Below are 24524 nucleotides of genomic sequence, written 5' to 3'. Positions count from 1 at the left end.
TGAGCTGGCTTTAAAGTGAGCACACATAAACGTGCTTCCCTCTGAACTGCAGCATGAAGCTCCGTCTCTGCAGAGATGAAACTGCAAATCCAATTTCCCTTCATAATCGTATTCGCTGGCGAAGAACGTGGAGTCTGGGATGGTGACGTCTGCGCCTGACTGTGTGGACTAAGCATATTCTTCACTGCTTCCAGCAGATGTGAGGTACATCAAGTCATTTCTTCTTCTTATTTTTTCATCAATTTACCCAGCGTCCACCTCCACCATCTGGTAAATGGGCCGTGGCTGGCAAATAAAGCAGTTTATTTTCATTTGACTGAGTTGGGAACTTATTTCTGCAGATAGAGAGAGAACCATATTTCACCAGCAGATCTCAGTCCTGCTTGACGTTGATGTATTACTTTGGTCTCGAGCATTCCCGGTCACTTCTCCGGTAATTGCATTTAGATTCCAGCACCTGCATACTGGAAGAAAAGTCTGAAATACGAACAAACCAGAAAAATACAATTATCCCGTTTTGAAAATGTGCCCGAGGGGGCTGATAGAAGATAATCCCGTCTGAGACGGTGTTTGATTGCAGGAGAGGGACACTGATAGAGCTCACGTCGACACAGATCATTCATCGTGAGCTGTGCTCGAGGAGAACATCCGTGTGTTCCTTCAACCTCTGCCAAGCTAATCTAACAGAAAGCAACGTCATACATCCAGCAATAACAAGCCTAGAAGTATCTGTAGGGCTACAAATTACAATTATTATGATTATTTCATATAATTACTTCATTTCTGAATAAGGAAAATTAAAATACACTGCTCATTTACGTAAGCAGGAGGAGCACAAAGATCCAAAACCACCACCACAATACGTTGGCTGTAAATGTTGTGGGTGCAGTGCGAGTACTGCTGACGGTACCGCCTTCAGTGAAACACGCAGCCGACTGGATTCAACGCAACGCAAAGAGAGGAATCACGCACACGCCGTGTTGAAAGTAATGAGCCGCTCCCTCGTTGATCATTTCCACTCACACTCTAGATGACAGTCTTTTGTTTTTTTAGCACTTAGAAATCCTCTTCCAGTCTCATTTAGCGAGAGAGAAGAAAACACACAACAGAACACAGGTTTCCACTTAGAGAGAGGAGCAGAACCCCGTCACAGAAAACAACCAAGAATCACGCGTGAATGTTGGAGCGCTGCGGTGTAATGCAGCGTAACTAGTACACGTGTGTACATCCTGTGTACATACTGTGTACATACTGTGTACATCCTGTGCTTTCAGATGAAACCTCATCAGAACTCCCTGCATCTGACTTCCACACCTCAGAATCACTGTGCTAAATGAATGCAGTGAAGGAGTTTTAGTAGACATGGGCACACAGAGGAATCACATTCTAAAACAATAGAATTTGAAAATGGCACCTGCCTTCAAGATACATGTTTGTCATTATCAGTACGCATACAGATAAAGAGCCGCAGATTTTAACTGAATAAACTGAAGCGGAATAAACTCTGCTTCGTAATGACTGACGGCAGCAAAATACAGCTAAACAACCTGACCTGCCTTCTCAAATAGAGATACGAAGCCTTTAATGTGGCACCTAACGGCCATATTAATCTTATCCCGTCGGCTTTCCTGTCACTGCTGGGTAACGCGCCACGCAGCAGGCCTTTTTATAAGAAACCATAAGTGACGTAGAAGGTTGCAAATGAGTTCTACTTGGCCAAGCAATTAGGTGAACGGAGCGTCCCTCTGCATCATTAACTAGGTTAGTTGTGCTGCTCGTGCAATACAGTAGCTCTCTGCAGGACGACCTGAGACGGATGGATCTCTCCGCCGCTTCTCCTGATGGATAACTCGTTCGCTTTGTTTTGACGCAGTAGTCAATTAGGCTCGACCGATGACCCCGTCTCTGTTGGCCAACAGCAGAGCTCTGCAGGCGGCCTCACCTGATCGTGAATGATGTCCCAAGAGCTGCTGCTAGTCAGCTCTGCTGGAGATGTACACAGACGAGGGGGTCGCTTTTCCCTCTCAGGGGGATGATCTATTCTAGCTGGTAGGACAGTCAGGGATCCTCTGTGTGGAAGTCTGATTCGAAAGACGTGGAGTCTACGGCTATGACTTACTTACAATGCAAACACACATGCAGATAAACAGCACTTCACGTCATCGTGAAGCTACTCCTACTAGAAGTTAAACGTTTCATGTTTTAGTCCGTTTTACCTTCACAATGCATTGCAAAGACGATGCTAGCACCGTTAGCCAGCATTTAACCGTTGTTTTGGGCTCCCATTCATCGTTTTTTTAAACCCCGCCTTCCCATTCATTGTTATCCAACTCTCTCAACACACATTTATAAAACCATTGCTTCTAGCCAGACTTTCACAAACCTAAACCTTCTTAGCCCAAAACAAGCTGGCAAGCACACTAACTTTAGCAAATAAACCAAACATGCTCACAAATGTAACACTCCGCAACAGTTCGGAACAAGTTGGGAAGAAAGCAACGTCTTGTATCGAACCTGCGTGTGACGTGACTCAGGTTTGTGTTCACAGCGTTTCCACATCATAACCGAGAGCAGCCTGTTCAAAACACTCGCGTCTATGAACCACTATTTGAACATTAATATGATCCTGAACTGTCTATCAGGGAGCTCTGACAGACAGTCTAGTAGTTGATTCTCAGCTAAAGGAAAAAAAGGAGAAACAAGATTTACTTTATTCTGTCATTTCTCTCAATTACTGGAAAATTGGTCAACTGTTTTCCAGTACAGCTCTGGAGCTTAGTTACTTTTATAAAGGGTGTCATTCCTTCTTTTATCGCAGAGGGATTCCCCCCCCCCCACCCTGTCTGTCTGTTTGGTATCACATAGCAATGAGCAATCAGACTGCACTGACACCACGTGTGCTCGTGGAAATGAACACCGCTGCCTGCTCACTTGCACATGGTCCAGGTCATTTTATTACAACCTTCATGAGCGACATCTCCCGAACAGTTGCGTAATATGCAACGCTCCTCCAATTTAAAAATGTGCTTCCTTTGTGAACACGTTCAAATGGAAGCACTCTCCTTCACCAGCTTAAACATTAAAAGGACCTGACGGAGACAGAGAGAAGGAGGGAGGGAGAGATGGAGGGAGGGAGGAGGGGACAAGAGGGAGCTGTTGAGTGTCTGCTGATGGGCTAACTCAATGTCAGGGAACACAATGGAGCCAGAGGCTGATTTCCAAAAGGTAAATTGTCATTCTGAGCAGTATGGCACCTGTCTGGTGAGTTCATCTCCCGTGCGGTGGGTGTACTCGGGGGAAGAGGCCGGGACCAGAGGAAGAGGCCCACATTATGGAGGAGGAGGGGGGAGGCGGGGGGTGGAATTCAAAGTGAAACTGTTTGAAATGCGTTTGAAATGCATTGAAAGGCTCTTATGGCTGCCATTGGAATTCATTCAGAGAGGCGCTCAATTGGTTTTGACCGGATTGAGTGGGTGAACGAGTGAATCGACCCAGACAATGATGCTGTTGCCTCGGCGACGGGGACCGAGGACCCCGATCCCCAGGACTTCTGCCGCCAGTCCTTGTACTCTCAACCCCCAACGCACACACACACACACACACACCCATCCTCCACCTCTATTATTTCTCCATCTTTCAGACTGTGGGTGAACCATCAGCTGCAAGCCCCCCCCCCTTCCATGCAGCGCTCCAATTACAAAGCTGTCTGCACAGATTAGAGAGGCAGCCCATGTGACAGCAGCTAAACACTTCAACATGCACGCACACAAACGGTGCCGCTGTGCAAAGCAAACGGGGCATCGCACCCCATCAGCCTGAAGACGTGTGCACACGTATATACGTCCTGCTGACTGCTCCGCTCTATAACAACTCACCCGACACTCGCAGCGACACGTACGTCTGTCAGCACAACACACCTGACCCCATCGACCGCACACGCACACACACACAACAAGCAGGTGTTTGCCGCTGCTGTCTGTCACATCCGGGAAGAAACAACAAGCAGTAATGAGAACGGGAGCTCCTAATTGAAGGTGCCATCTTTTTTTTTTTTAATTGTCGTGGAAAGAATTTGCCAGACTACACGCGACGTAGCTGTGAACGGTCTTCCAGCTCGCGTCTCTGACCTCTGACCTCGCAGGTGCTCCGATGCTGAGACGCGACGTCAAGAGAGCGAGCTAATCTTCATTCGTGCTCTTTAGCTGCTGAATGCTTCACTAGCTCGTATCTCATTGAGTCAGCCTGCTGTTTGAATGCTGGGCGGCGAGCACACGACCGGCTAATCAGACCTTTTCTTGTTGAAAACAGCTGCTTACTGCATCTCAAAGAGATGGTTTGAATAGAATCAGTGAAGTTGCAGGACGTGAAATCAAAAGCAAGAGCTGAAAGACACTCGAACACTTTGTCGTGATACAAACAGAAGAGTTGGGTGACTGAGAGCCAGTGACATATATACGAGCAACGCCTTTCAGTTAAGCACACAACACTATATTTACATGATGCACAATATGAGTGTATTCATGCATTATTATAAAGCATTCTTTTTGCATTACAGTAAAATAACCACAACATACCAGTATTTATTAGTATGAAGTGAGCGACTGTTTATACTGCTGCCAAAGACACACAACCTCACTTTACAGTAGCTGGAAGCCTTTTTTATTCTGTTGTAAGTATGGTTGTTTCAATCCCTTTCTCTCTCACACACACACACACACACACACACACACACACACACACCGTTTTCATTTCTCTTCCTGTGAAGTTCCATCTGCAGAAAACAGAATCTCGAGAAAAAGTTTTTAGGCGGAAATTGAGTGTATAATTAAAAGCGTGTACGTCAGCTTGTTGCTCAGGCAAGTGACTTGTACGTTATCACTAATGGTGCAAGAGGAGAGGTGAACCTGATTTATAATGAGCAGATAAATAAAGTTAAAGGGTTCTGCACTCTGGGGTTCTGCCTCATCTCACATCAAGTGTTTAGGGAATCTGAACAACATCGTCAGCCGCCCCCTCACCACCAATGATCCAGTGTGACATGGGGAACAACAGCTGACTACAGGTGTTGAGTGATCTCTGACGGTGTACAGTGCGTTGCCTCGTCTTACCTTGAGCAAACCCGGGTGGGAGGAGGGTCAGCGATGCGCTGCTCTGATGCTTGGCTGCTCATGTTCACAAGGTGTGTTGCTGCGAATAAAGTGAGACAAGGCGATTAAGAGGATGGGCGGTGGGGTCAAGCGTGCAGCTGCTCCGGCCCGCTGGTATACAAAGTACGAGGATTAGCCCTCCGCCTCGTCCAGACGGCTGGAGCTGAGGAGAGCGGAATGGTTGATGTGCAAGACCTCAAAGAACATGTCTTCAACGCCGCTGCTACTCTATGTAACACGCGTGTAATTGCTAAAAAGAAAAAATCACGTCTTTGACAATTTCTCTGCTTTTGTTCTAGTTTAATAACCTGAAGAGGGGTTCCCTCAACCGTGAGATCCCCCGACCTCGCCAGTAAAATGACACGCTCTGGCTCCGCGAGCGGCCTCCTGTGAGAGGCCTGCTCGGTGCACCAGTCGTTACCCGAAGGCACCATTTCCCCGCTCGGTTCATCGGAGGCCTGGGCGCCGTTTGTGGCGGCTGAGAGGGGCGAGCGAGGCATGTCCTGCGGGCCTCCAACCACATCATGAGCAAGCAGGGTGCTCGAGCATGAAGCAGACGCGGCCACACTTCATGAATCCTGCCCACAGTCGGGGATGCAAAGCTCCGGGGGGGGGGGGGCACACAAAAGAATTGCAGTTCCTACATGCTGTCAGCTATAGGAGTGGGCAGAAACCTGCATTGTAGCCTGTTTCCTTCAGGCAGCACAAGTGTTGTGTTGCTATATGTCGTCTTTGTAAACAAGTTCTTAATAATTCAAACCAATATGTGAAACTGGTGGTCTGTATTTGCTCGGATACAAAGTGTATTCTCTCTGTGGTTCTGCAGGCAACGTGCGTCCAACCACTCGGACACAACGCGAAGTAATTACGCTCCAGTCGTCCATCAATCTCTCAGTAATTTAAGGCTGTGAAAGCATGCATGTCCACCTACTGCCTGGGAGAACAACACGAAACCAAGAGGTCTGTGGCTCTCACACAAACAGAGCTACAGACAGCCAATCAGATCCGAGATTCAGCTTTGTATTGAAGGCAGCGGAGCATGTTGTGCATCACTGCTCTGCTTTTTAGCGATTTTATTAGAGAAAGCTCGCTCAAACTGGAACATTTCAATGTGCAGATGAGCGAGGAGCTCTGCCAAAGCAAAACGTCTCAAGATCCCGCGTTGATTGCTGCAGCGGTCGGCAGATGAGCCTCACGTTTCTGCCCATTTCCTGCTTTATTAAATCGAGTTGCACCCCAAAGAACGCCAAATGTTGTCTTCCTACACTAAATGATTTACGAGCACCGAGCGGCATCGTGTCGTTCTAATTTCCAACGGTCTCTACCCAGTTTAGAAAAGATGCTGCCTGTGGCCTGAGGTGGTTGAGCGTGTGTTAAATCATTAACCACAGCTAAGTGAGACATGTAACAGGTACAACTTCCAACAACCAAACTTCACAAGTTCATTATGTCTTTGTTTAAGCCTCGAGGCGCGCCACCGGTGACGAGACCAACTACTTTCACACCAACTGGCTCTCCAGTGGCCCCGGAAAGTTTCATTTTTCCCAGGCGGGCTTCTACGTAATCTAACTAAACTACAAAAAACAAAAAAGTTCCAGTAAAGTCACAGAGTCCGTTTGTCTCGTGGACCAAAAAAGGAGGCAGCTCAATGTGCTCAATGTGCTCAATGTGCTCGTGGTGCCGTGGTGCTGCCCCCAGCCAGAGAGCTGTGTCCCTCCACTGACAGCATCACAGGCATTAATCACCAAACTCATTAAGACAATCTGCACAAGTGCCCACAGCTCATAAACTCTGGAATAGACCATAGTGCCTCCTTCACCTCCGGAAGCATCCGCTTATTTACTTCTCCATGCAGCCAACCCACCCCGTGCACCCACTTCACACGACACGGGCCTGGACGTCTCTTTGTCTCCATCATCTCTATCCACGGAGACAGACGTTGCTTCTCTTCAGGTATCTGTGAACAATAAAGGAAAGCCCTCGGTTTTTTTCAATAACATTGGTGTGCAATCGCACTGAAATTGCCACCAAGGGTAACGCGGGGAAAAGTAATTGTTTCCTAACACCGATGCACTTGTCTCTCGAGAAGAACATGCTGTTATTATGAATAAGAAATTAGCAATAAATCTGTGAAGAGTGACCCTGATTCTGTTGCCAGGGCCTGAGAGGATCGCTGGAGGCAAACTGCAGATAGTGTCGCCGTAATGCTCATCGTTACACAGAAATATGTACGACACAAAAGGACAGCTCGCACAATAGGACCCAACAAGAACGGACACATTTTTTCTCGTTGCTCCATCATCCAGGTTCAATGTGCGTACGTTTCCAATGAAACAATATCTAATGGTCACATTGAGGCCATGAAAAGGATTTTCAGCTCACACACACTCTGGTGCAATCTGTTGCCATTACAACTTAAATGACATTACGTTTGGTTGATGATTAATAAACAGCTTTTATTGTTTTGAAGAGGCTCTTGGTAATAAGTGAGGGAGATGGTGCTCTGGAGAAACTGCTGCAGAGACTCAAGGAAAGGAAAGAGGTTTCATTTAAATAAGACCAGTGTGTCGTTATTGACAGAAACCTCTAAAAGGTAAAATAGCAACGCCATTCTCTCAGGGTTGACTGGTGAGGACTCAGACTTTTACATCCTTTGTACCTGATGGAGACTGAGTCACTGCAGCGAGATCCAAAAGCCAGCTTAAAGTTCAGTTTACTCACCACTAATCCAGCGCCTCATGGGACAAAACCCCCGAAACAGAGGTGACAAAAAACACAAGAGCGCAACGGCAACCGGTGCGGTGAAAACGTGTCAAAGGCGGCTGATTTAAGCCGTATCAGTGGCCGAGGTGAAGATAATCCTCTAACAAGCTCAGCGGGGAAGAAAGGACAGAAATGTTTCACTGTGACTAAGTTCACCGAGACATTTTAGAACGGAGACGTCAACAAAAAAACGGCTTTTCCACGAGACAGCAAAAGTAATCATTGGAGATTTTGGAGACAAGTAATCAAATCCGTAGTGACAACAATGACGAGCAAGGCCTGTAGCTTTAGGATGTTGTTCCTGTGTGCGTGTGAACTCGGCCCAAGTTAAAGGAACAGTTTGCTATTTTGTGAGATATGCTTTTTTACTTTTTTTTCTCCGAGGGTTAGGTGAGAAGATCAATAGCACTCTCATGACTGTCCGTTAAATCTAAAAGCCGGTTTACACTCCTGCTATTCTTTTATTGGGCACAATGAGAGCTAATGTGGGTTCTTAGTAGGATTGCCGTGCTCCTTTTGCAGCCCACCTTGGCCTCATTAGCAGCCCACATGGGTTAAACACGCCTGGGACCTTTATGGAGCCAGCACACAAGTCCCCCATGCGAGGCCCTCGTGGAGAGGTTTGGCAGCTGGAGCGTCCAAAATGGCGACGGGCCAGAATGTGAGGCACCTGGCAAATTAATTGTTGAGCCAGCGATTCTGATAAACAACAAAACTCCCAACGATATACATCACGGCCGCTCACATATACGGCACGAATATCACCGCCGCTTTAAATCACAATTTAATGCTCAATCAGACTTGACAAGGGGGACCGTAAAAAAAACAAAAACAGCAGTATGTGACATCAGTGCAAGGCTCACAAAGTCAAAGTGTGTGTGTAGTGGGAAGAAATAACACAGCAGACCAAATGTGTGTGTGTGTGTGTGTGTGTGTGTGTGTGTGTGTGTGTGTGTGTGTGTGTGTGTGATGCTGATTGTGGGAGGGGTAAGGGGGCCAATCCAGTCATCCCAGCCTCCTTTTCATGGAGGCTGGGTTTCATCAGGTTTTGTATTTCAGACCTATTGATTACCTGCAGTGAGGGGCACTGTGACAAAACCTCAGCAGGAGTTCTCTATCTGCAATCAACCATGCACACACACACACACACACATTTGGTCTGCTGTGTTATTTCTTCCCCTGGTTATGAAAGAGAGATACAGGAATATGCTCACTGTTAAAGGCAATGCTGGAATTGGTTTCTTTGATGGGATTATCCAATGTGCTGTGATTCAGCTCAATAATTCACAGCTTTATCTAAACACACATGTAACGTTTAAAGACGTATTTTCCCTCTATCATTCTGTATGCTTCACTTGAAGTTTGCAAACGTGAAAGCAGATCGGCTCACCTGTTTGTTGGGCTCAGTATCTCCAGTCCTCTCTTCCTAATCGATTCTTATCTCCTCCTGACCTTTGTGTCGACAGTAGACAGCACGCAGGGCAAAACGGTACAAATACGAAGGAGAACAGCACGTAGCACCTTACTAGCCAGACTATTGGACCACATAGTAGCAAGAGTCGAATTAAATTGAATGATTTATGCTCTTAAATATTCATTACGAACTTCCCACGGGACACTTAGAAGAAGATGAGAAGACTAGAACCGTCATTCAACAATTTGGCCGGTACGTGACTTCCATCTGGTGGCGGGAACAGAAACAAGCTGCCCGTTAACGACACTGTCGTAAAACAAAGAAAAAAAGTACAGAGTTGTTTTACGGTGATTTGTAATTTCAAAATTCGACATGGCATCCTCATTGATTTGCAGCGAAACTCAGAGCAGGTCAAAATAAAGAATAGTTAAGAAAAAGACGTAACGTTAGTTAATGGACTTAACCGTCATGTTTTAAACGGTTGTCTCTCATTAATACAACACAAAACGACTCGTAGATGTTCTGCTGTAACAATATGTCAGCCTCCCTTTTAGCTAGTAGACGTGGAAACTGACAAATGGGATTTGTTTCCTTTTTCAGAGTGAGTTCAGTGCTCAACAGAGACGTGAAGCAGTATGGAAAGAAGTACATGTTCGACTGCAACGAAGAGACATGCTGGAACTCAGACCAGGTAGAACTACAGCTGTATCACAGTACACGTATTGTACTTTCTTAGGTCCATTTCAAGTACTTTAATGCTCTCTTCTTCACCGGGCTTCCAAAGTTCTCAAAGTAGTTTTGCAGTTAATATACAAGAAACCGACATGCAATAGTATTATACGAACAGGAAATTATCATTTCTTAAACCTCTCCAGATGTGCACAATGTTTGTTTTTGTTTTCAAAAATGTACGAGTTGTCTCTGAATCTTGTTTCACCACTGTCCACGATTTGTTTTAGTATTTTGCAGCTCCTTTTTTCCTGCATTGCATTGTGGGAAACTAGTGTGCATGGACAGCACGCTAAAAAATTAAACATCTGTTAGTATGCACAATAGCTGATTAACACGTATATAGTTATCGTTCCACACTAGATATACAAAACCTGCTTTGATTCTGCTGTAGGATGGAATAGAAATAAATGTACTCGGGCACCTGAATGTTTACTTAGCTTGTGAGTCATCAGCGTCATGTCTTTGACAGGGTGAATGTCAGTGGGTGTCTCTGGAGTTCCCCCAATCGGTCAAGGTGTCTGAGTTAAAGGTCCAGTTCCAGGGAGGCTTCTCGGCAAAAACATGCAGACTAGACGGTACAACTTGCACGTTCTCCGACTGTACGCCTCGTCGCAAATACGTTTCCTGATGTGATTATCCATCACCCTCTTATTTCAGTGTTTGTTTCTATTAGAGACGAGATGTTAGATGTGGGACGATAAGGTGAATGAGTCTCCACTTATGTTTTCCGCAGGTTGCCCAAAAGATGGAGCCTTTACAGAGATCAGCCATTTTTATCCAGAGGACGACAACTCTCTTCAGATATCCTTCTCTTACTGTGCAGCATTTTAGAGATTTGATTGCTAAACCTGTTAAGGATTTTTTTTTTTTTATTCAATGCTAAACAGTGGAGTAACATTTTAAAATTGTAAACCTTTTATTTTCTATAACACATCATTATTTACCAGTAATCAATGTAGCTATATTATATTTAAAGGTCCAGTGTGTAGGATTAAGGGGGATTTATTAGCAGAAATCTAATATAATATTCATAACTGTGTTTAATTACCTGAAACTAAGAATCATCGTGTTTTTGTTTGCTTAGAATGATTTCTGGCTCTCAAGAGTGCCTTTTCGTGTTTTGTACATTCCTTGCAGGCCACCGTAGTTTTACACACTGGTCCTTTTTAAACTATTCAATCAACTGCATTGATCACAACCACTGATCATGTGTTCCAAAAATAATCTTTTTACTGAAGAAAACCACTATATCAGACCAGTTTAACCAGATAGTTGGCATAACAGGAAATGCAATTCTGCTTTTATACATTTAAACTCAGCCTGTCATCAGCAGGGTTGTTACAGCAGCTCTTAGCTGTACCTGTCACTCTAAATAGTGTGTTTCCTCTTTAAAGCTGTAGATGGTTCATAATAAGTATCAAACAATATTTGTCCTGGACATGGTTTTTCATTATCGCCATGCTTATCTTGTTCTTAACTCCACACCCACAGCTTTCCCATACAGGAGGCCTCTGCAGTGGTCAAAGTAAAAATAAAGTTTGAGAATAGTGCCGACTTTTTTGGGAGGATAATTGTTTATTCCTTGGACGTCCTGGGAGAAAGAGCCTCGTGACAATTTTTTTTTTCTTTCATTCTGCTCGTGAGAGAGGAAATGACTCCTGAGTAAAGTACAGGATGCACGACGGTGTGGTGGCACTTAAGGGAAACATGTCATCTGTGCTGCCACCTCCATCAACTGATGTGACTGTGGCCTTTTTTGGTATGGACGCTCTCCAGGATCTGTCGAGCCATCTCACTCCTCGAACACAGATTTAATGAGTTTCTTGTGATTATTAAGAGCACTTGAAATCATGCTCCCTGTACTTATATTTTGAGTTGAAGTGCCATTCCAGTGGAACACAGAGTATAAAAATACATTTTTATTAAAAACTTGTTCACATTCCTTTTTTGTTGCCTTTCAGCCAAACAAACTGCATTTTAGTCCTTCGTACGTTTTTGTACATTATAATACATACAATGGAAAGCATAGAAATGGAATGAATGTAGATTCCCCGTGTAAATGTCTCTGCACCGATCTGTGATGGGGTCTTGGTCATCTCACCACCGACGATCGCTGGTTGTCAGAGATCAACTGCGTCCGGCTGCCCTTTCCAGTTTTAAACTAGTGTCACGGAGCCTTGTAGAGTTTCAGGATATGGTCCTCCAGCACTTTCTGAACTAAGGAAACAAAAGAAAGGAACATGTGGATTCAGCAAAACAATTTTACAGGAACCTTTTATGAAAAGAAAAACCTATTTGTCAGGTTTAATAAGACAAGACTTACTCTTTTTGTGTCCAAGGGCTACAGCCAAGGCCATCGGGCTGTACCCAGAGTCGGACTCAATCGTCATGTCTGCCCCTTTGGCTGAAAGAGAGGACGTAATTAATAAAGCATTGAAACAGAACCGATCAGGACTTGACATCATAGACACGCAATGTACCTAAAAGTGCCTCTACACATTTGATGTGGTTCCCTCGCACGGCATAAAGAAGAGGAGTTCCACCGTTCTGAGAAATAAAACAAAACATAGATCACATTGTAGTTATATTTGAATGTCAATGCTATAACTTATTCATCTGGTGGACCTGTGATGACATGTCAGATGTAAAGAAAGTCAATGTACCCAGTCAAAGGCATCAATGTCCACTCCATGTCTGAGAAGAGACTCAACAATGTCCACATAGCCTCCAGAGCTGGCCAGTGTCAGGGCGCTCTCTCGCTCCCTCGCAATGGTTTTGGGATCTGCACCCTAAAAAAAATAAAACAAACAAATCCCATAAACATCAGAGAGAGCGTGCATTCTGACACGTCTTGCTGGACGGCAGTCGCTCGCTTTCTAACCTTTTCCAAGAGGAAATCCACCGCCGCTTTCTCTCCGAATGCCACGGCCCACATGAGAGGCGTGAAGCCACGCTCGTCCTGTTTGCTCAGCAGCGAGCCGTCTGCAAATATCAAGCGGGTCACGGCGCATCAGTGGGAATTGTTTTTGCGATTTAATGCCCGACATTTGCATCCTGTTACACTGCTGAGTGACATCCAGATCTCTCACCTTTAGTCAGGTGTGCAGCCACTTGTGACACCTCGCCTTGAGCTGCCAACTGGTGGATGGACAGAGCTGATGGAAAAAAAACATCTTGATTTAACTTCATATGCTTAAGACAGGGAAGATACCAGTGTTGGAGAGTAAACTAGTTTTTTTAAACTGTATTTTGCAGCTTGCTGGTATTTCAACAACATTCATATTTGCATCGTGAATCAAGTTGTTTAATTACATTTCGTTTTGCCATTTTTCGTGTAGTTAACTGATGAAACTGCAAAACAGTTGTGGGCCATAAAAGGAAATTATTTTTTATTCTACATTGCTTCTCTACTGTAATTAAACCCCCTTTGACCCGCCCCCCTTTATTTCATTGCATTTGTCCCCATAAGTCACCACCCCACACTTGACCTTTCACCTTTGTGCAGTTATAAAGTTACAAGATGTCACAAAACTGATGAATAAGACAACAGGGCCCATATTTTTTTAGACTAGTGCTCAAGCCGGTCAAATGGTCTCGAAGGGAGCAAGTTAAATATGTTTGGTGAAGTATTTCATTTATTTGGTTTATGTATGACCTGTGAACAAGTGTGCGTACAAATAAAATCACTTCAGCTTTTATTGTATTTTCTTTTCTTTTCTTTTTTTACAAAGTAGTTTAAACTACTAAGTAGCTTTATGTAACCAAACTAGACTTACTACTACGGTAGCTTTGCTGTAGCTAAACTTCTTGTAGTTTGAAGTAATTAGTAGTTTTCCCAACACTGTTAAATACCATGACTACTTGTGTTGCACACAATTTTGTTCGAACTTTGCCACCAGAGCATCTCTGCCAGTACTCACCGTCTAATGTTGCTGGGCGCACTGTAACCTCGTTCCCACGCTGCTTGTTGGTCAGAGTGGTTGGGTGGATGAACAAACCCTCTTCATCCACATCCATGTTTTCCGGAGACACTGGCCCAAGAAGACGAACCACAGACATGTCAGTGAAAGCAATCCAAACATCGGGGAACATGTATATTAAAAGGTTTTAAAAAGGCACGGATACCATTGGACCCCTCATCTCTGGAGTCGGATGGACAAACATTAGCGTTAGACGACTGAACATGTTGGCCATCTGCAACCTCTTCATCACCTCTGGTCTCCATGATCACTGCAACATAAACACGTCACGAACTACTAAATAACCTGGTTCTGTCCTCAAGGAAAAAGTAGGTAAAAGTACTTTAAAAAGCCAGTTGCATTGTCCACTCACCACATAGAGCCACACTGTCTAATTTGCGCCAACTTCCTTTCGGGAAAACTGAAAGTAAATAGTTTCGAGTTGCACGACGGGTGTGTTGATGGCCATGGAAGTGTACCGAAGGTACATTAACGTTACGTATCGCTCAGTTAATTAGCTATTTAATTAATATCTTATTTAAACAAAAGAAACACGCTTTGATTCAACCCGTGGCACGTATCACAGCGTTCGGCACTATTTCCTCGGAAGAACTGATTTCTCATAATCGATATTTCCGCCCGGAATAATATCGTGTGACACATGACAACAACAACACGGAAGAAGCCAGAATCAGCTGACACAAGTCGCGTACAGCTGCATTGTGTTGTTATTATTTCTGACTGTCATAACCTGCCTGCACTATGGAGGACCAGGAGATGCAACTGAAAGTAAGACGAGGTAAACAAATGAATCGGCATGATACTTACCTCATTGTTAGCTTGCAGCGCTGCAATTAAGCTAGTAGCTAGCTAGTTAGCTCACGTTAGGCGCTAAGCTAAAGCTACAACGCCAGCATTGTGTTTACATCGTTGTTCGTCCATGTCCCATGATGCTGGGCGTTGTTTTTGTTATTTTTCTAACATGGGTCGTGTATTGTCTGCACGTCTTTGACCACACAGTGTCTGACAAATTCACGGAGAGCATGTACGTGCTGGCTAACGAGCCGTCAGTGGCTCTCTACAGACTGCAGGAACACGTCAGAAGGTCGCTGCCTGAGCTGGTGCAACACAAGGTATTCATCCTGTGACATGTTGGAGAAAAAGCTAAATAAAAAGCAAGTTAAAGGGGCAAAACAAAGTTAAAAAGTGCACAATATTCTATTAAATGAATACAGACAAACACTGAGTACCATTACTTAGACTCCAAATGCTCTTCTATAGTTTTATTTTCTATTCTTATTTTTAGTATATGTACCTCCTATTTTTTATTTATATTACTTCCTCTCATCATCTGTATTTATTTCTACCATCGCTCCCCAAAAACATAGTTGAACAACTCATCCACACCCTCCTTTCCTCCAGCCTGGACTGCTGTAATCCATTTACTCGCCTAAACAATGCAGCAGTTACTACAGTTGGTGCAGAATGAAGCAGCAATACTTCTCCCAAACACTCAACGTAGGGAACGTATCGCTCTGGTCCTGCAGACGAATTACACTGGCCCCCCACTCGTTCCAGAATTCAGTTAAAGATTATATTAATTATTTATAAATCCCTTTATAGTATGGCTGCACTTTACATTTCAAAAGTGTTAACCCCTTATTCTGCTCTGAGACCTCTCGGATCAGAGAATCAAAGAGTCTGGCATTTGTATATTTTTTCCACCTTTTGAATTTTGTTGTTTACATTTTCCTGAATATTTGATGGTTGTATCTTTATTTGTTGTAATTCCTCACACAGACTGACATGCAGAGCTGGGAGGAGCAGAGTCAAGGAGCCATCTACTCTGTAGAGTATGCATGCAGGTGAGGAGAGGCCTACATATCTGCTGTCAAGTCATGACTGTTAACACTTTCATTGATCTGTTGTTGTTGTTTCTGCAGTGCCGTGAAGAGCATGACGAACAGCAGCCTGTACTTCAAAAACATTGATGGCCTCCTCCGTCAAGCCATCAGCATGAAGGAACAGATTAGCAACTCTCAAGGACGCAGGTAGGAGGCAGCAGTGAACACGAGTGAGACCCGGTGTGTCCGAAGTGTAGGGAGGGGAAATATGAAAGCAACAAAATGTTCCAATTTAGATGTAGACCAACATTTGTACAGCGGCACAGTGAGTTCTCGTGGCTGGTATCTATCTCAACTCTTCCATATACGACACATTGTTATAGCTGCTTCATAGGAATGCACCTCCATTTTTCTGGTTCCTGTGGGTATAATTCATTAGAAAAGGTTAATTGAGAAGTAACGGAACATCTATCTACAGAACTCAATGGCCTCATCTCTCATGTGTTAGGGTTATACTTGTGCCTTGTGTCATCATTCGAAGTTGTTTTTGAATACAATTATCTGTCCAAGTGAAAAATAGTCATTGACATAATTATTTGAACAAGCCAGATAATTCAAGGATGTTATTTTTTTGGCCACACCACCCACCCCAAAAGTGTCAAAGATCCACTTGTACTTTCACATTTCCCCAAATCTCTCTGCATTATTAACTTAGTGAGAGACAAAAGTGACTCGGTTCTTTGTATTCATTCTTTGCAGCACATCATAGCTTTGTTCTTATATTATCACCTTTGTTTCAGTTTGTTTTATTTAATACTTAATAATATTTTGTATCAGTTCATATTTTGGGACACCAGCAAATGCATAATTTCCTTTCAGTTTATGCCACTTTAATAGCCAAATAACTGCAAAATATTTATTCTTTTGTGGTTAATTGGAGCTTCATATTTTCTTTTTATTTGTCTTTGCTGTCTTTTTTATTTCCCCCACTGACACCTGCATGAAGCTTACATGATGTGACCCCCTCTCCCAGTCCCCTTGTCTCTGCTCCACATGCCCCTTCCACTTCCTCATGGCCTCTGGACTGAGGTGTCCAAGGTTAGTATTTCCTCCAGACAATAATAATAATCACATTCAGGCCTGTATTATGTATATTCTTGTACAGAAATGATTGAAATGTGCATTTAAAGGACATTTAAAGCTTTTGTAAACATTATTTTAATCTCCTTTTTAGGTCTTGGGAAATCATCCTGCTTTCAAACTGAATTATATTTTCTAAAGTGTATTAATTGGTTGATATGAAATATTGAACAAAACATTACAAAAACTGCACATTGTGCACAAATATTTGGCAAAAAGCCACCATATACAGCAGGATAAAGTATTCACATTATTACAATTAAAGCTATACATTTTCCAGATTGATACTTGGGCAACACTGGTGAGTTTGAAATCAAGCTCATTCACCAAAACACGACACATTATTCAAGAGTTGTGCTCAATATGTTTTTTCATCAAATTTAAAATTCTTTATAATCCAAACAGGAGAAATCAGTTGATAAAGGTCCAGTTAGGATGAACCTACTGAGTAAAAAGGTACAAACTGACAGTTCTACATCTGTGTGAATCCACACTTGTGTTAGCGGTCCTCTTGTGCTTGATGCATAAAGGTCAGCAGTGTCTTTAACCACAAGCTCAGCTTCCTTCATGTCAAACAAGAGTAGAGTCTTTCGCGGAAATCCCTGACTTGCGTGCGAGGACGCTCCTCATCTCATTGTTGACCCCGTTCCAGGGTTTAGCCTGGGCCTGCAGTAGACCAGATTCAGTAGACGGGGTCCTGTGCATTCGGGAGCCACTGCCTCCACTGCTGTAGCCGTCTTTATCGCTGGCGTGGCCCTGCGAGCCTCCGGCAGGAGAGTACTGCTGCTGCTGGTACTGCTGCTGTCTCGGGTTGCTGCACTGAGGGTAGGAGATCGGCTGCTGGAGGTGAGACTGGCTGCGGTGCATCCGCGGTTTGTCCATGCCAATCTTGAGCTCGCGGTGTCGGGAGACGGGCGTGTTGCCGCCGTGGTCGTTCTGGAAGAGGGTGTCGAGGTGGTCGCTGTGATGGTGCTTGGCGCCGCGAGAAGCTTTGACCAGAGTGTGGATCACAACGACCAGCAAGACGAAGATCCCAGAGGAGAGTACGCAAGCGCTCGCCATGCCCGTCTCCACTTCAAATATGAGGAGCATAAAGATGGACATAGCTGCAGAGGAAAAGAAGGAAACAGAGGATTGATATGCACAGAAACACTGAATCAATGTTAATCTGTTGTTTGGTTCATCTGCAAAGAGCCTAATTACTTTTAAACAGAAGTAATTTTTTACTTGCATCTGGATTTGCTGCTAGTTTTTGCTACATTTTGATTTTCACATTACTTGCTGCACATCCAAGCAATTGGATGCTTTAAAAAAGTGTTTCATGTTGTTGGAATGTCATTTAAAGGCTGGCTATTCTTAGCTAAGTTGTTCTTGTGTTTATCTGCAGGAAAAGGACCATGGAGTCAGGCATGCTGAAGGAAGGGGGAGAAAAGCACAGCGCTGGGATGTGACGCGACTTCCTGAGTCGGTGGCGTTGCCTCTACGGTCCCTTTTCTCTGCTACCTCTTGATTGAAGCTGAAGTGGGCGTCATAAAGGCGACGCCTCCTCATCACAATGGAGTGACTGCCTCCAGTGCCCCCCCCCCCCTTGTACAAGCCGCTCAGTGGAACAGAGCAACACAGCGCTGCCAGGTTCAGCATTAACAACACTTAAGTCATGGACGCTGCTCAAAGAATGCATTGTTCTCTCGGACTCGCTGGACGGACCAGAGAGAAAGCAGCAGTGCTGGTTTTTGCCCCGGGTGTTTAAAAGCCACTGCACTGCCAGTGTTTTGGACACTAGTCTTCAAGTCTTTTGTGAATTTGTTTGTTAGAGGCTTACAAGTACCCTGCATGCAAATTATAAAACACACTTGCACAAGGAAAACATACAAATGTGCGATAGAAGGCAATAACAGGTGTCTTTATTTCAGGATTAAATTTACGCACATGCCAGATCGGGTAACAGAATCTTTAAAAATATGTTACTTTTTTTTTTTCTTACCTGCCAAGTAGACAGAAACCCCGAGGCAGAACAGTCCAATAGCCACGTGTCGCACAGCTCTGCTGTCTAAAAGGAACCAGTCTGCTCTGTGGAAACAAATGTTGTACGTTCAATGTTGTGGCTCAGGCATGTTTACACTGTTGCTTTGATATTCTCATCGGTGCATAAATTGACAGTTTCTGTGTTGACAATTTTCTTCCGTGTCGGTTCATTACAACGTTTTTACGATACAATCCAACTTTCCTTGGTCCTTTTTTTTTTTGTTCTAAAACATTTGATTACTGTTTATCTGGCTATGTTTAAATGAAAAGCTCATGAGTATTCACATTTTCTTGGAATGTACCCGTCTGTCAGTGGGGAGGTCCTGGGGTATGCTGCTGGATTTGTAAACCGACGTGGGAAAGGCCCAACTAGAGGCTGTGTGCTGGGTGAATAATGAGAGGAAGGCCATTGTTTCGATGGGATTCATAGGGTTTGAGAGGTGGGGGTCGGCCAACCGCATTGCAGTACGGGCCGCTGCACTCCGACACATAAGGAAGGCTCTTTTATAATTCTGAAACAGTTTTCTTTTAATGGAACTTCATGCAGTCCACCAGGATCTGCTGTGGTTTACAGAGAACAATTAAAGAAGATTGTTTGGGCGCAGGAAGAAACACTGACGAAATAAATAAAATGTTTTTTCCACTTTCAGCAACACTGACTCTAGGGCCATTTAATAAGTATTACCTTTCTTGAAGCATGATGTTTTTGTGAGGCATTTATTCAATTCTGGGGGTTTATTTGAAGCTGTACTTTGTGGTGGTTTTGTTTTGCTCATTTTCATATATGGACGAACACAACACAAACTACAGCCTCAAAAATGAGAATGAAGTTGGATTAGCATTCCTCCAACATAGTGTCAACATTTCAAATTTAAGTAGGATTTATTAGGCTACAGGATTTGCATTACATAACACAGGGGGGCTATATTTCTGTTATTACTTCACTTGAACAAATAGTTCAAGTGAAGAAATTAAAAGTTATGTAGCCACAGTGGCCACAAATGACACTTACAGGATACTATTAATGCTAAAATGTAGAGTAATGTAAGACAAGTAAACGTAAGTGTTGACCAATGTTTGCTAATTAGCCACCGAAGCTAGCTCCCTGTTCGCACAACACCACCTGAATTGAGCTATGGTCGGTTTTACTGCTTATGAATTCAAACTTTGTGTTTGTTCGTTAGTTCGAGAAATATGTTATTTATTATTTTAAAACGCACACAGTCTTACCCCAAAGGTCGCTTTTCAGTGTAACAGTTGATTTCCAGCCGCGTATTAATATAGCAATTAACTATAATGCGACCACGGGTGCGTTTACGCCTTCAAAACTGACCGGAACTAGCTGTTTCTAAACTATTCACTGAACAGTGAGTGAAGCGGCTCAAAGTGACGCCGCAGGTGTTTTTGTTGTTGTTGTTTTTAAACTTGTGGTGGACGAGCTGCGTTACATGCAGACTAAATACCTTTCAGTGTCCTGCTCTCCTCTGCAGACCTCTGTGGAGAAGTAGCCGTGGAGGAGACAGACCACCACAGAGCTTAAGTGAAGGCTGAGAGATAGAGCCGAGAGGACCGTGGAGACGGGCAGCAGGACGGCCCAGATCTGAGCCGGTACGAGCAAGGAGGTGGACGGCGGGGACTCCTTCACGGCCGTCTGTTGAGACTGAAGCTGGAAAATCAAAATGACCGATAAAACAGACATGATGGCCGATAAAATCCCCAGTAAAGACAGAACTATCAGACACCGCTGGCTGTACTTGAGCGTCATCTTTATCCTCAATCTCAGGTTTCTCCAGAATAAAAAAAAAAGTTTATCCTTCCACTTTGATTAAAACTTCTCCGGCGGTGCAAAACTCCCAAAAAGTAGCGCTGGCATTGCAGTGTGAATAAAACAAAGTTTCCCCCTCGGTCCCGTCGGGATGAATCGTGTTTTCCTCCCCAACATGCAGCAGTTTGCCTGTTGTGGTAGAGCGCCCTGCTGCTCAGTCTGAGCATGTGATGTGCTTTATCCCCAGATTAAAAACTTCGCAACAACAATGGACTTTTTTTCTTCTTCTCCTGGATCCTCGGAAACAATGCGTGGACGCGCTCCTGCACGGGAGAGAGGCAGCGCTGCACTGACTGCACTCAAAACACCGTGACAGGACAAACAAAGGGCATGAAAACAGTGCAGCACCACCATACACAAATCACAACCTGCGCCCCAATTTAATTATAGAAATACAGAAATTACACCAAATGCATTAACTTCTAGGGCCTATTCTCCAAAAACGTGTCCATATTGTATTTCCTGCGCTAATAGATTAGCCTACTTCCTCTGATATGATCCTTTTATCCTCATAACGTGATTAAAGGATTATATAGCAGGCTACATTTCAACAGGCCATTTGATTGTCTTCTTACCAAATACAAAGAGAAACAACCGACACAATAAAATAAAGCTAAATCAAACGTGAATCCAAGTCCTGCAGTTATTTCCTGTGCAAGATGAGACTACGGCAGGTGTGCATTACAGCTATAACTTTTGAGGAATTTGCAGCAGCAGCCGCCTCAGCTCAGCCCCTCTTCATTGTAGAATACAACCTTCTATTCCTCGAGCAGCTCCTCGGTCTCTCTGAATCTAATTAGCGTTGCCATGGAAACATGCACAGTTTACCTGGGATGCTCTTTTATTTTGTACCATTGCATTCCTACTTAGTTTTGTTGTTGCCACTGCAAACATAACAGAAGTTACATGTGCAGTATCTGCCTCATTTCTTGGAATTAACATTGAATGTTAACTTTGTGTAGACTTCACGTACGCTGGACCGCAAACGCCTCGACTTCTAGTCTGTGACTTGTGTTACAGAGGCCTTATTGTTCTGTGAGAGGTTGTGGTTTGATGGGGGTGGGGGGGGGGGGGGTTAGTAAAGGTGTAGCCCTTATTCTGTTGAGATGTAGATAAGACTAGCTATAAAGGTACACAATGTGAACAATTGCTCTCACACATGTACACTGACCATGGAGGCTATTTCTGAATTCGACAGCCTCACCACATGCTCTGAAAGGGCCGCGGCTGATCTTGTCGAAAGCAGAAGTGAGAAGTTTCAGGAAAATGAAGAGAAAAAAAGAGAAAGAAAATGGACTTGATACGGAAAGTTCTTAATCTCTCTCTCTCTACTCTACTCTACTCTATGGCTCCTTGCCCTGGGTGTTGTATCAGTAATATGGTTGTAATTCAGCCGTCACTGCTTCAGCTGGAGCTCCCACAGTGTTTCGAGTAAATGCACGAAGAAGAACACACTTGCACTGAGAAAAGATATAATCTCCCCTTTGGCTGCAGGCGATGAGCTGCATTTACAGACGGGGGTTGGCACGATATTCTCTGTCAGATTGACGGAGCCCACGCAGATGAATCCTGGAGGTAAAGGCTGTGGCAGTCTGCGGGGATGTTGCTAACTGTTGCATCAGATGCACACTTTGAGTTTACCCCTTGGGGATCTCTAATTGTGTGTGTGTTGACATGTGTGTGTGTGTGCATGCGTGTGTGTGTGCATGTGTGTGTGTGTGTGGGAGAAACAGAGTTGTTGTCCACACTTCCACTTGATCTGTGCTATTAAATGTGTCGCTGTATTATATTTAGGAGTGCATTGTGTCACATCCCAAAAATAGTCAATAATGCAGCTCATGCAGTGATTCAGTTATGACCTCTAAATATATCTATTGAGCTGACAGCATGTCTGTGTTCCATCCGTGTCTTCGCTTTGCTTGAGAGCAATTTATTCCTCCATATTTGTTTTTCACTTTTCCTCTGTCACCTCCATTCACTTTCATTAGTGAGACCCAAATAAACTCTCTACAACATCAACAGCAGAGCTACGGTGAGCTATGCAGCAGTTTGGACATGAGGAAATATTGTATACGAGTCGTAATTAGGAGTAATTAGTGTGTTTTTTTAATTGACATGCACAGCAGGTGAACACAATAATAACTGTATGCAATCTCATATGGCAGCCTCGCCCCCCCCCCCCCCCCCTCCCTTTGAAGCTTAAATGTTTGTTGAGACTATCAGAGTAGTTGATTGAACTCAGGTTATTTTCGGAGGCTGTAACGTGCGGTGGTGTTGAAACAAATTAAAGCCTATTGTTAGGTGTTCCTGTCGTTTTGTCCGACTCATAGGCCTGTATGTGCAGAGGTGGACTGAATTACAGTTTCAGTTCACGGCCTCAGAAACGCTTCAGTTTAACAACCAAATTACACGGGAATGCGTCCTGACTGATCTCAACAAAACAGCAGAATGTAGGAGAGAGACGACATGTCATATGCTGTCGAAACTGAGGCAATAAACATATAGATATGACACTGAATTAATCTGTGGGGATTTGGTCAATTGCCGAGGGACACTTCAGCAGCGTGAATGTCAGCCCACATGCTTAAACCTTGAAGGTCTATTGAACCAGAAGGCCACTCTGATGTGCCGATACCTCTGATGCACATCACTGCATTTTTAGATCTAATGATACTTAACACAACAAGACATCATTGATCCGATGATCCATGCTTGAGAAGCGCTTGACGTGCTCCAAGATTAACTTCGACTTTCAGAACATGTTGTAAAATGAGATGCAAAAATAGTTTTGTACCATTCATTGCTTTTAAAATACCAATAAAATGTGTAATTTCTATCATTTCACACAATTCAGAGTGCAGCTTCATAAAACCTGTGACAAAATATTGATCCCATTCAAATCATAATTTCCACGGAGAATGTGTCTTAAGGGCAAGGGTTCCCATCCTGGGGATTGAGACCCCCATACGGGTCGTGAGAGGAATCTAAGGAGTCATGAGATCAATAACTGAAAAAGCTCAATTCTGATGCACAACATTCATTTGTCGTCCTCTCTCTCATCTTAACAGCCTAAAGGGGGAAATCCTTCTGAAGTACTGACAACTCATGCAACTGACCTCCTGCACGTCACACTTCTACCTGAGACACAAAGGTGGATTTACACTCCTCTTGAATTAGAGGGATGTTGCGTTACTCACAAGTGCTAACAATTCCAGAGAAGAAAACCTGTGACTGGGTGAGTATTTTAGTCTCACCACAATCCTCAATCATTCCTTTACTTCCTTCACATCAACAGTTTCACTTTCTGCCACCTGGAACCCTCCTCACCTGCTGACACCAAAGACTACAAACACTCCTCTGAACCCTCTGGTATCATCCAGAGGTTTAACTTATTGTTTTATTGACTGAGTGTTCAGACTGTATTTATTGTTTTCTTTTTCGTCTTAGTGTTGTAGTCATGTGCCCAGTTTTACGTGTGCTAACTGCATCCATTGAATCCATCAATTGGGGACGAATAAAGTGATAAATCAATTTTAAGATCCTTATTTTCTCGTTATTCTTGACATACTAGGTCATTATTTTGAGATTCTTAGTTCCTAGGGTTCTTTTTAGAGATACTTAGTCATTATTTTGATATGCTCAGTCAAAATATTGACAAAGTTTCTCATTATTTTG

General features: G+C 43.8%; 4 protein-coding genes across 7 annotated transcripts; 2 read left to right on the top strand and 2 right to left on the bottom strand.

Annotated features, from left to right (window-relative positions):
- Positions 1 to 9696: 9696 nt before the first annotated feature.
- nr2c2ap (nuclear receptor 2C2-associated protein) lies at positions 9697 to 11988 on the top strand (the record flags this gene model as incomplete). Its single annotated transcript, XM_079266838.1, has 5 exons — positions 9697 to 9734; positions 9925 to 10015; positions 10526 to 10631; positions 10790 to 10859; positions 11548 to 11988. The coding sequence occupies 5 exons, from the start codon at positions 9697 to 9699 to the stop codon at positions 11666 to 11668; spliced, it is 426 nt and encodes a 141-aa protein (XP_079122964.1). The 3' UTR covers positions 11669 to 11988.
- A 142-nt stretch (positions 11989 to 12130) lies between these two features.
- Positions 12131 to 14604, bottom strand: rfxank (regulatory factor X-associated ankyrin-containing protein). The gene is made up of 9 exons (XM_079266837.1): positions 14389 to 14604; positions 14182 to 14286; positions 13977 to 14087; positions 13146 to 13211; positions 12938 to 13038; positions 12720 to 12845; positions 12537 to 12603; positions 12380 to 12460; positions 12131 to 12273 (listed from the first exon to the last, which is right to left on the bottom strand). The coding sequence occupies exons 2-9, from the start codon at positions 14279 to 14281 to the stop codon at positions 12224 to 12226; spliced, it is 702 nt and encodes a 233-aa protein (XP_079122963.1). The 5' UTR covers positions 14282 to 14286; positions 14389 to 14604; the 3' UTR covers positions 12131 to 12223.
- Positions 14605 to 14686: 82 nt separating this feature from the next.
- borcs8 (BLOC-1 related complex subunit 8) lies at positions 14687 to 19492 on the top strand. 4 transcript variants are annotated; one of them, XM_079267772.1, is made up of 6 exons: positions 14687 to 14814; positions 15036 to 15148; positions 15816 to 15880; positions 15959 to 16066; positions 16893 to 16957; positions 18387 to 19492. In XM_079267772.1, the coding sequence occupies exons 1-5, from the start codon at positions 14778 to 14780 to the stop codon at positions 16945 to 16947; spliced, it is 378 nt and encodes a 125-aa protein (XP_079123898.1). In that variant the 5' UTR covers positions 14687 to 14777; the 3' UTR covers positions 16948 to 16957; positions 18387 to 19492. The 4 variants fall into 4 exon arrangements, with proteins under 4 accessions (XP_079123898.1, XP_079123895.1, XP_079123896.1 ...); XM_079267769.1 differs by having other exon boundaries at positions 16866 to 16957; XM_079267770.1 differs by lacking the exon at positions 18387 to 19492 and adding an exon at positions 17094 to 17233 and having other exon boundaries at positions 16866 to 16957.
- tmem221 (transmembrane protein 221) lies at positions 17563 to 20837 on the bottom strand. The gene is made up of 3 exons (XM_079267768.1): positions 20488 to 20837; positions 18984 to 19069; positions 17563 to 18105 (listed from the first exon to the last, which is right to left on the bottom strand). The coding sequence occupies exons 1-3, from the start codon at positions 20787 to 20789 to the stop codon at positions 17570 to 17572; spliced, it is 924 nt and encodes a 307-aa protein (XP_079123894.1). The 5' UTR covers positions 20790 to 20837; the 3' UTR covers positions 17563 to 17569.
- Positions 20838 to 24524: the final 3687 nt, after the last annotated feature.

The sequence above is a fragment of the Melanostigma gelatinosum genome (assembly GCF_949748355.1).
Source record: "Melanostigma gelatinosum genome assembly, chromosome: 4".
NCBI classification, from domain to species: Eukaryota; Metazoa; Chordata; class Actinopteri; order Perciformes; family Zoarcidae; genus Melanostigma; species Melanostigma gelatinosum.
This window is presented reverse-complemented; position numbering and strand designations above follow the sequence as displayed.

Coding starts and splice junctions, on each gene's coding strand:
- rfxank (XM_079266837.1), bottom strand. CDS start 14,281: ATGGAGACCAGAGGTGATGAAGAGGTTGCAGATGGCCAACATGTTCAG. Junction 14,088..14,181: donor CAGAGATGAGGGGTCCAATG/GTATCCGTGCCT, acceptor TTCTTGGGCCAG/TGTCTCCGGAAAACATGGAT. Junction 12,846..12,937: donor TGGATTTCCTCTTGGAAAAG/GTTAGAAAGCGA, acceptor TATTTTTTTTAG/GGTGCAGATCCCAAAACCAT.
- borcs8 (XM_079267769.1), top strand. CDS start 14,778: ATGGAGGACCAGGAGATGCAACTGAAAGTAAGACGAG. Junction 15,881..15,958: donor TCTGTAGAGTATGCATGCAG/GTGAGGAGAGGC, acceptor TTGTTTCTGCAG/TGCCGTGAAGAGCATGACGA. Junction 16,067..16,865: donor AGCAACTCTCAAGGACGCAG/GTAGGAGGCAGC, acceptor ACCTGCATGAAG/CTTACATGATGTGACCCCCT.
- tmem221 (XM_079267768.1), bottom strand. CDS start 20,789: ATGACGCTCAAGTACAGCCAGCGGTGTCTGATAGTTCTGTCTTTACTG. Junction 19,070..20,487: donor GGAGAGCAGGACACTGAAAG/GTATTTAGTCTG, acceptor TTGTTTCCACAG/AGCAGACTGGTTCCTTTTAG. Junction 18,106..18,983: donor GGTTTCTGTCTACTTGGCAG/GTAAGAAAAAAA, acceptor TTTCCTCTGCAG/CTATGTCCATCTTTATGCTC.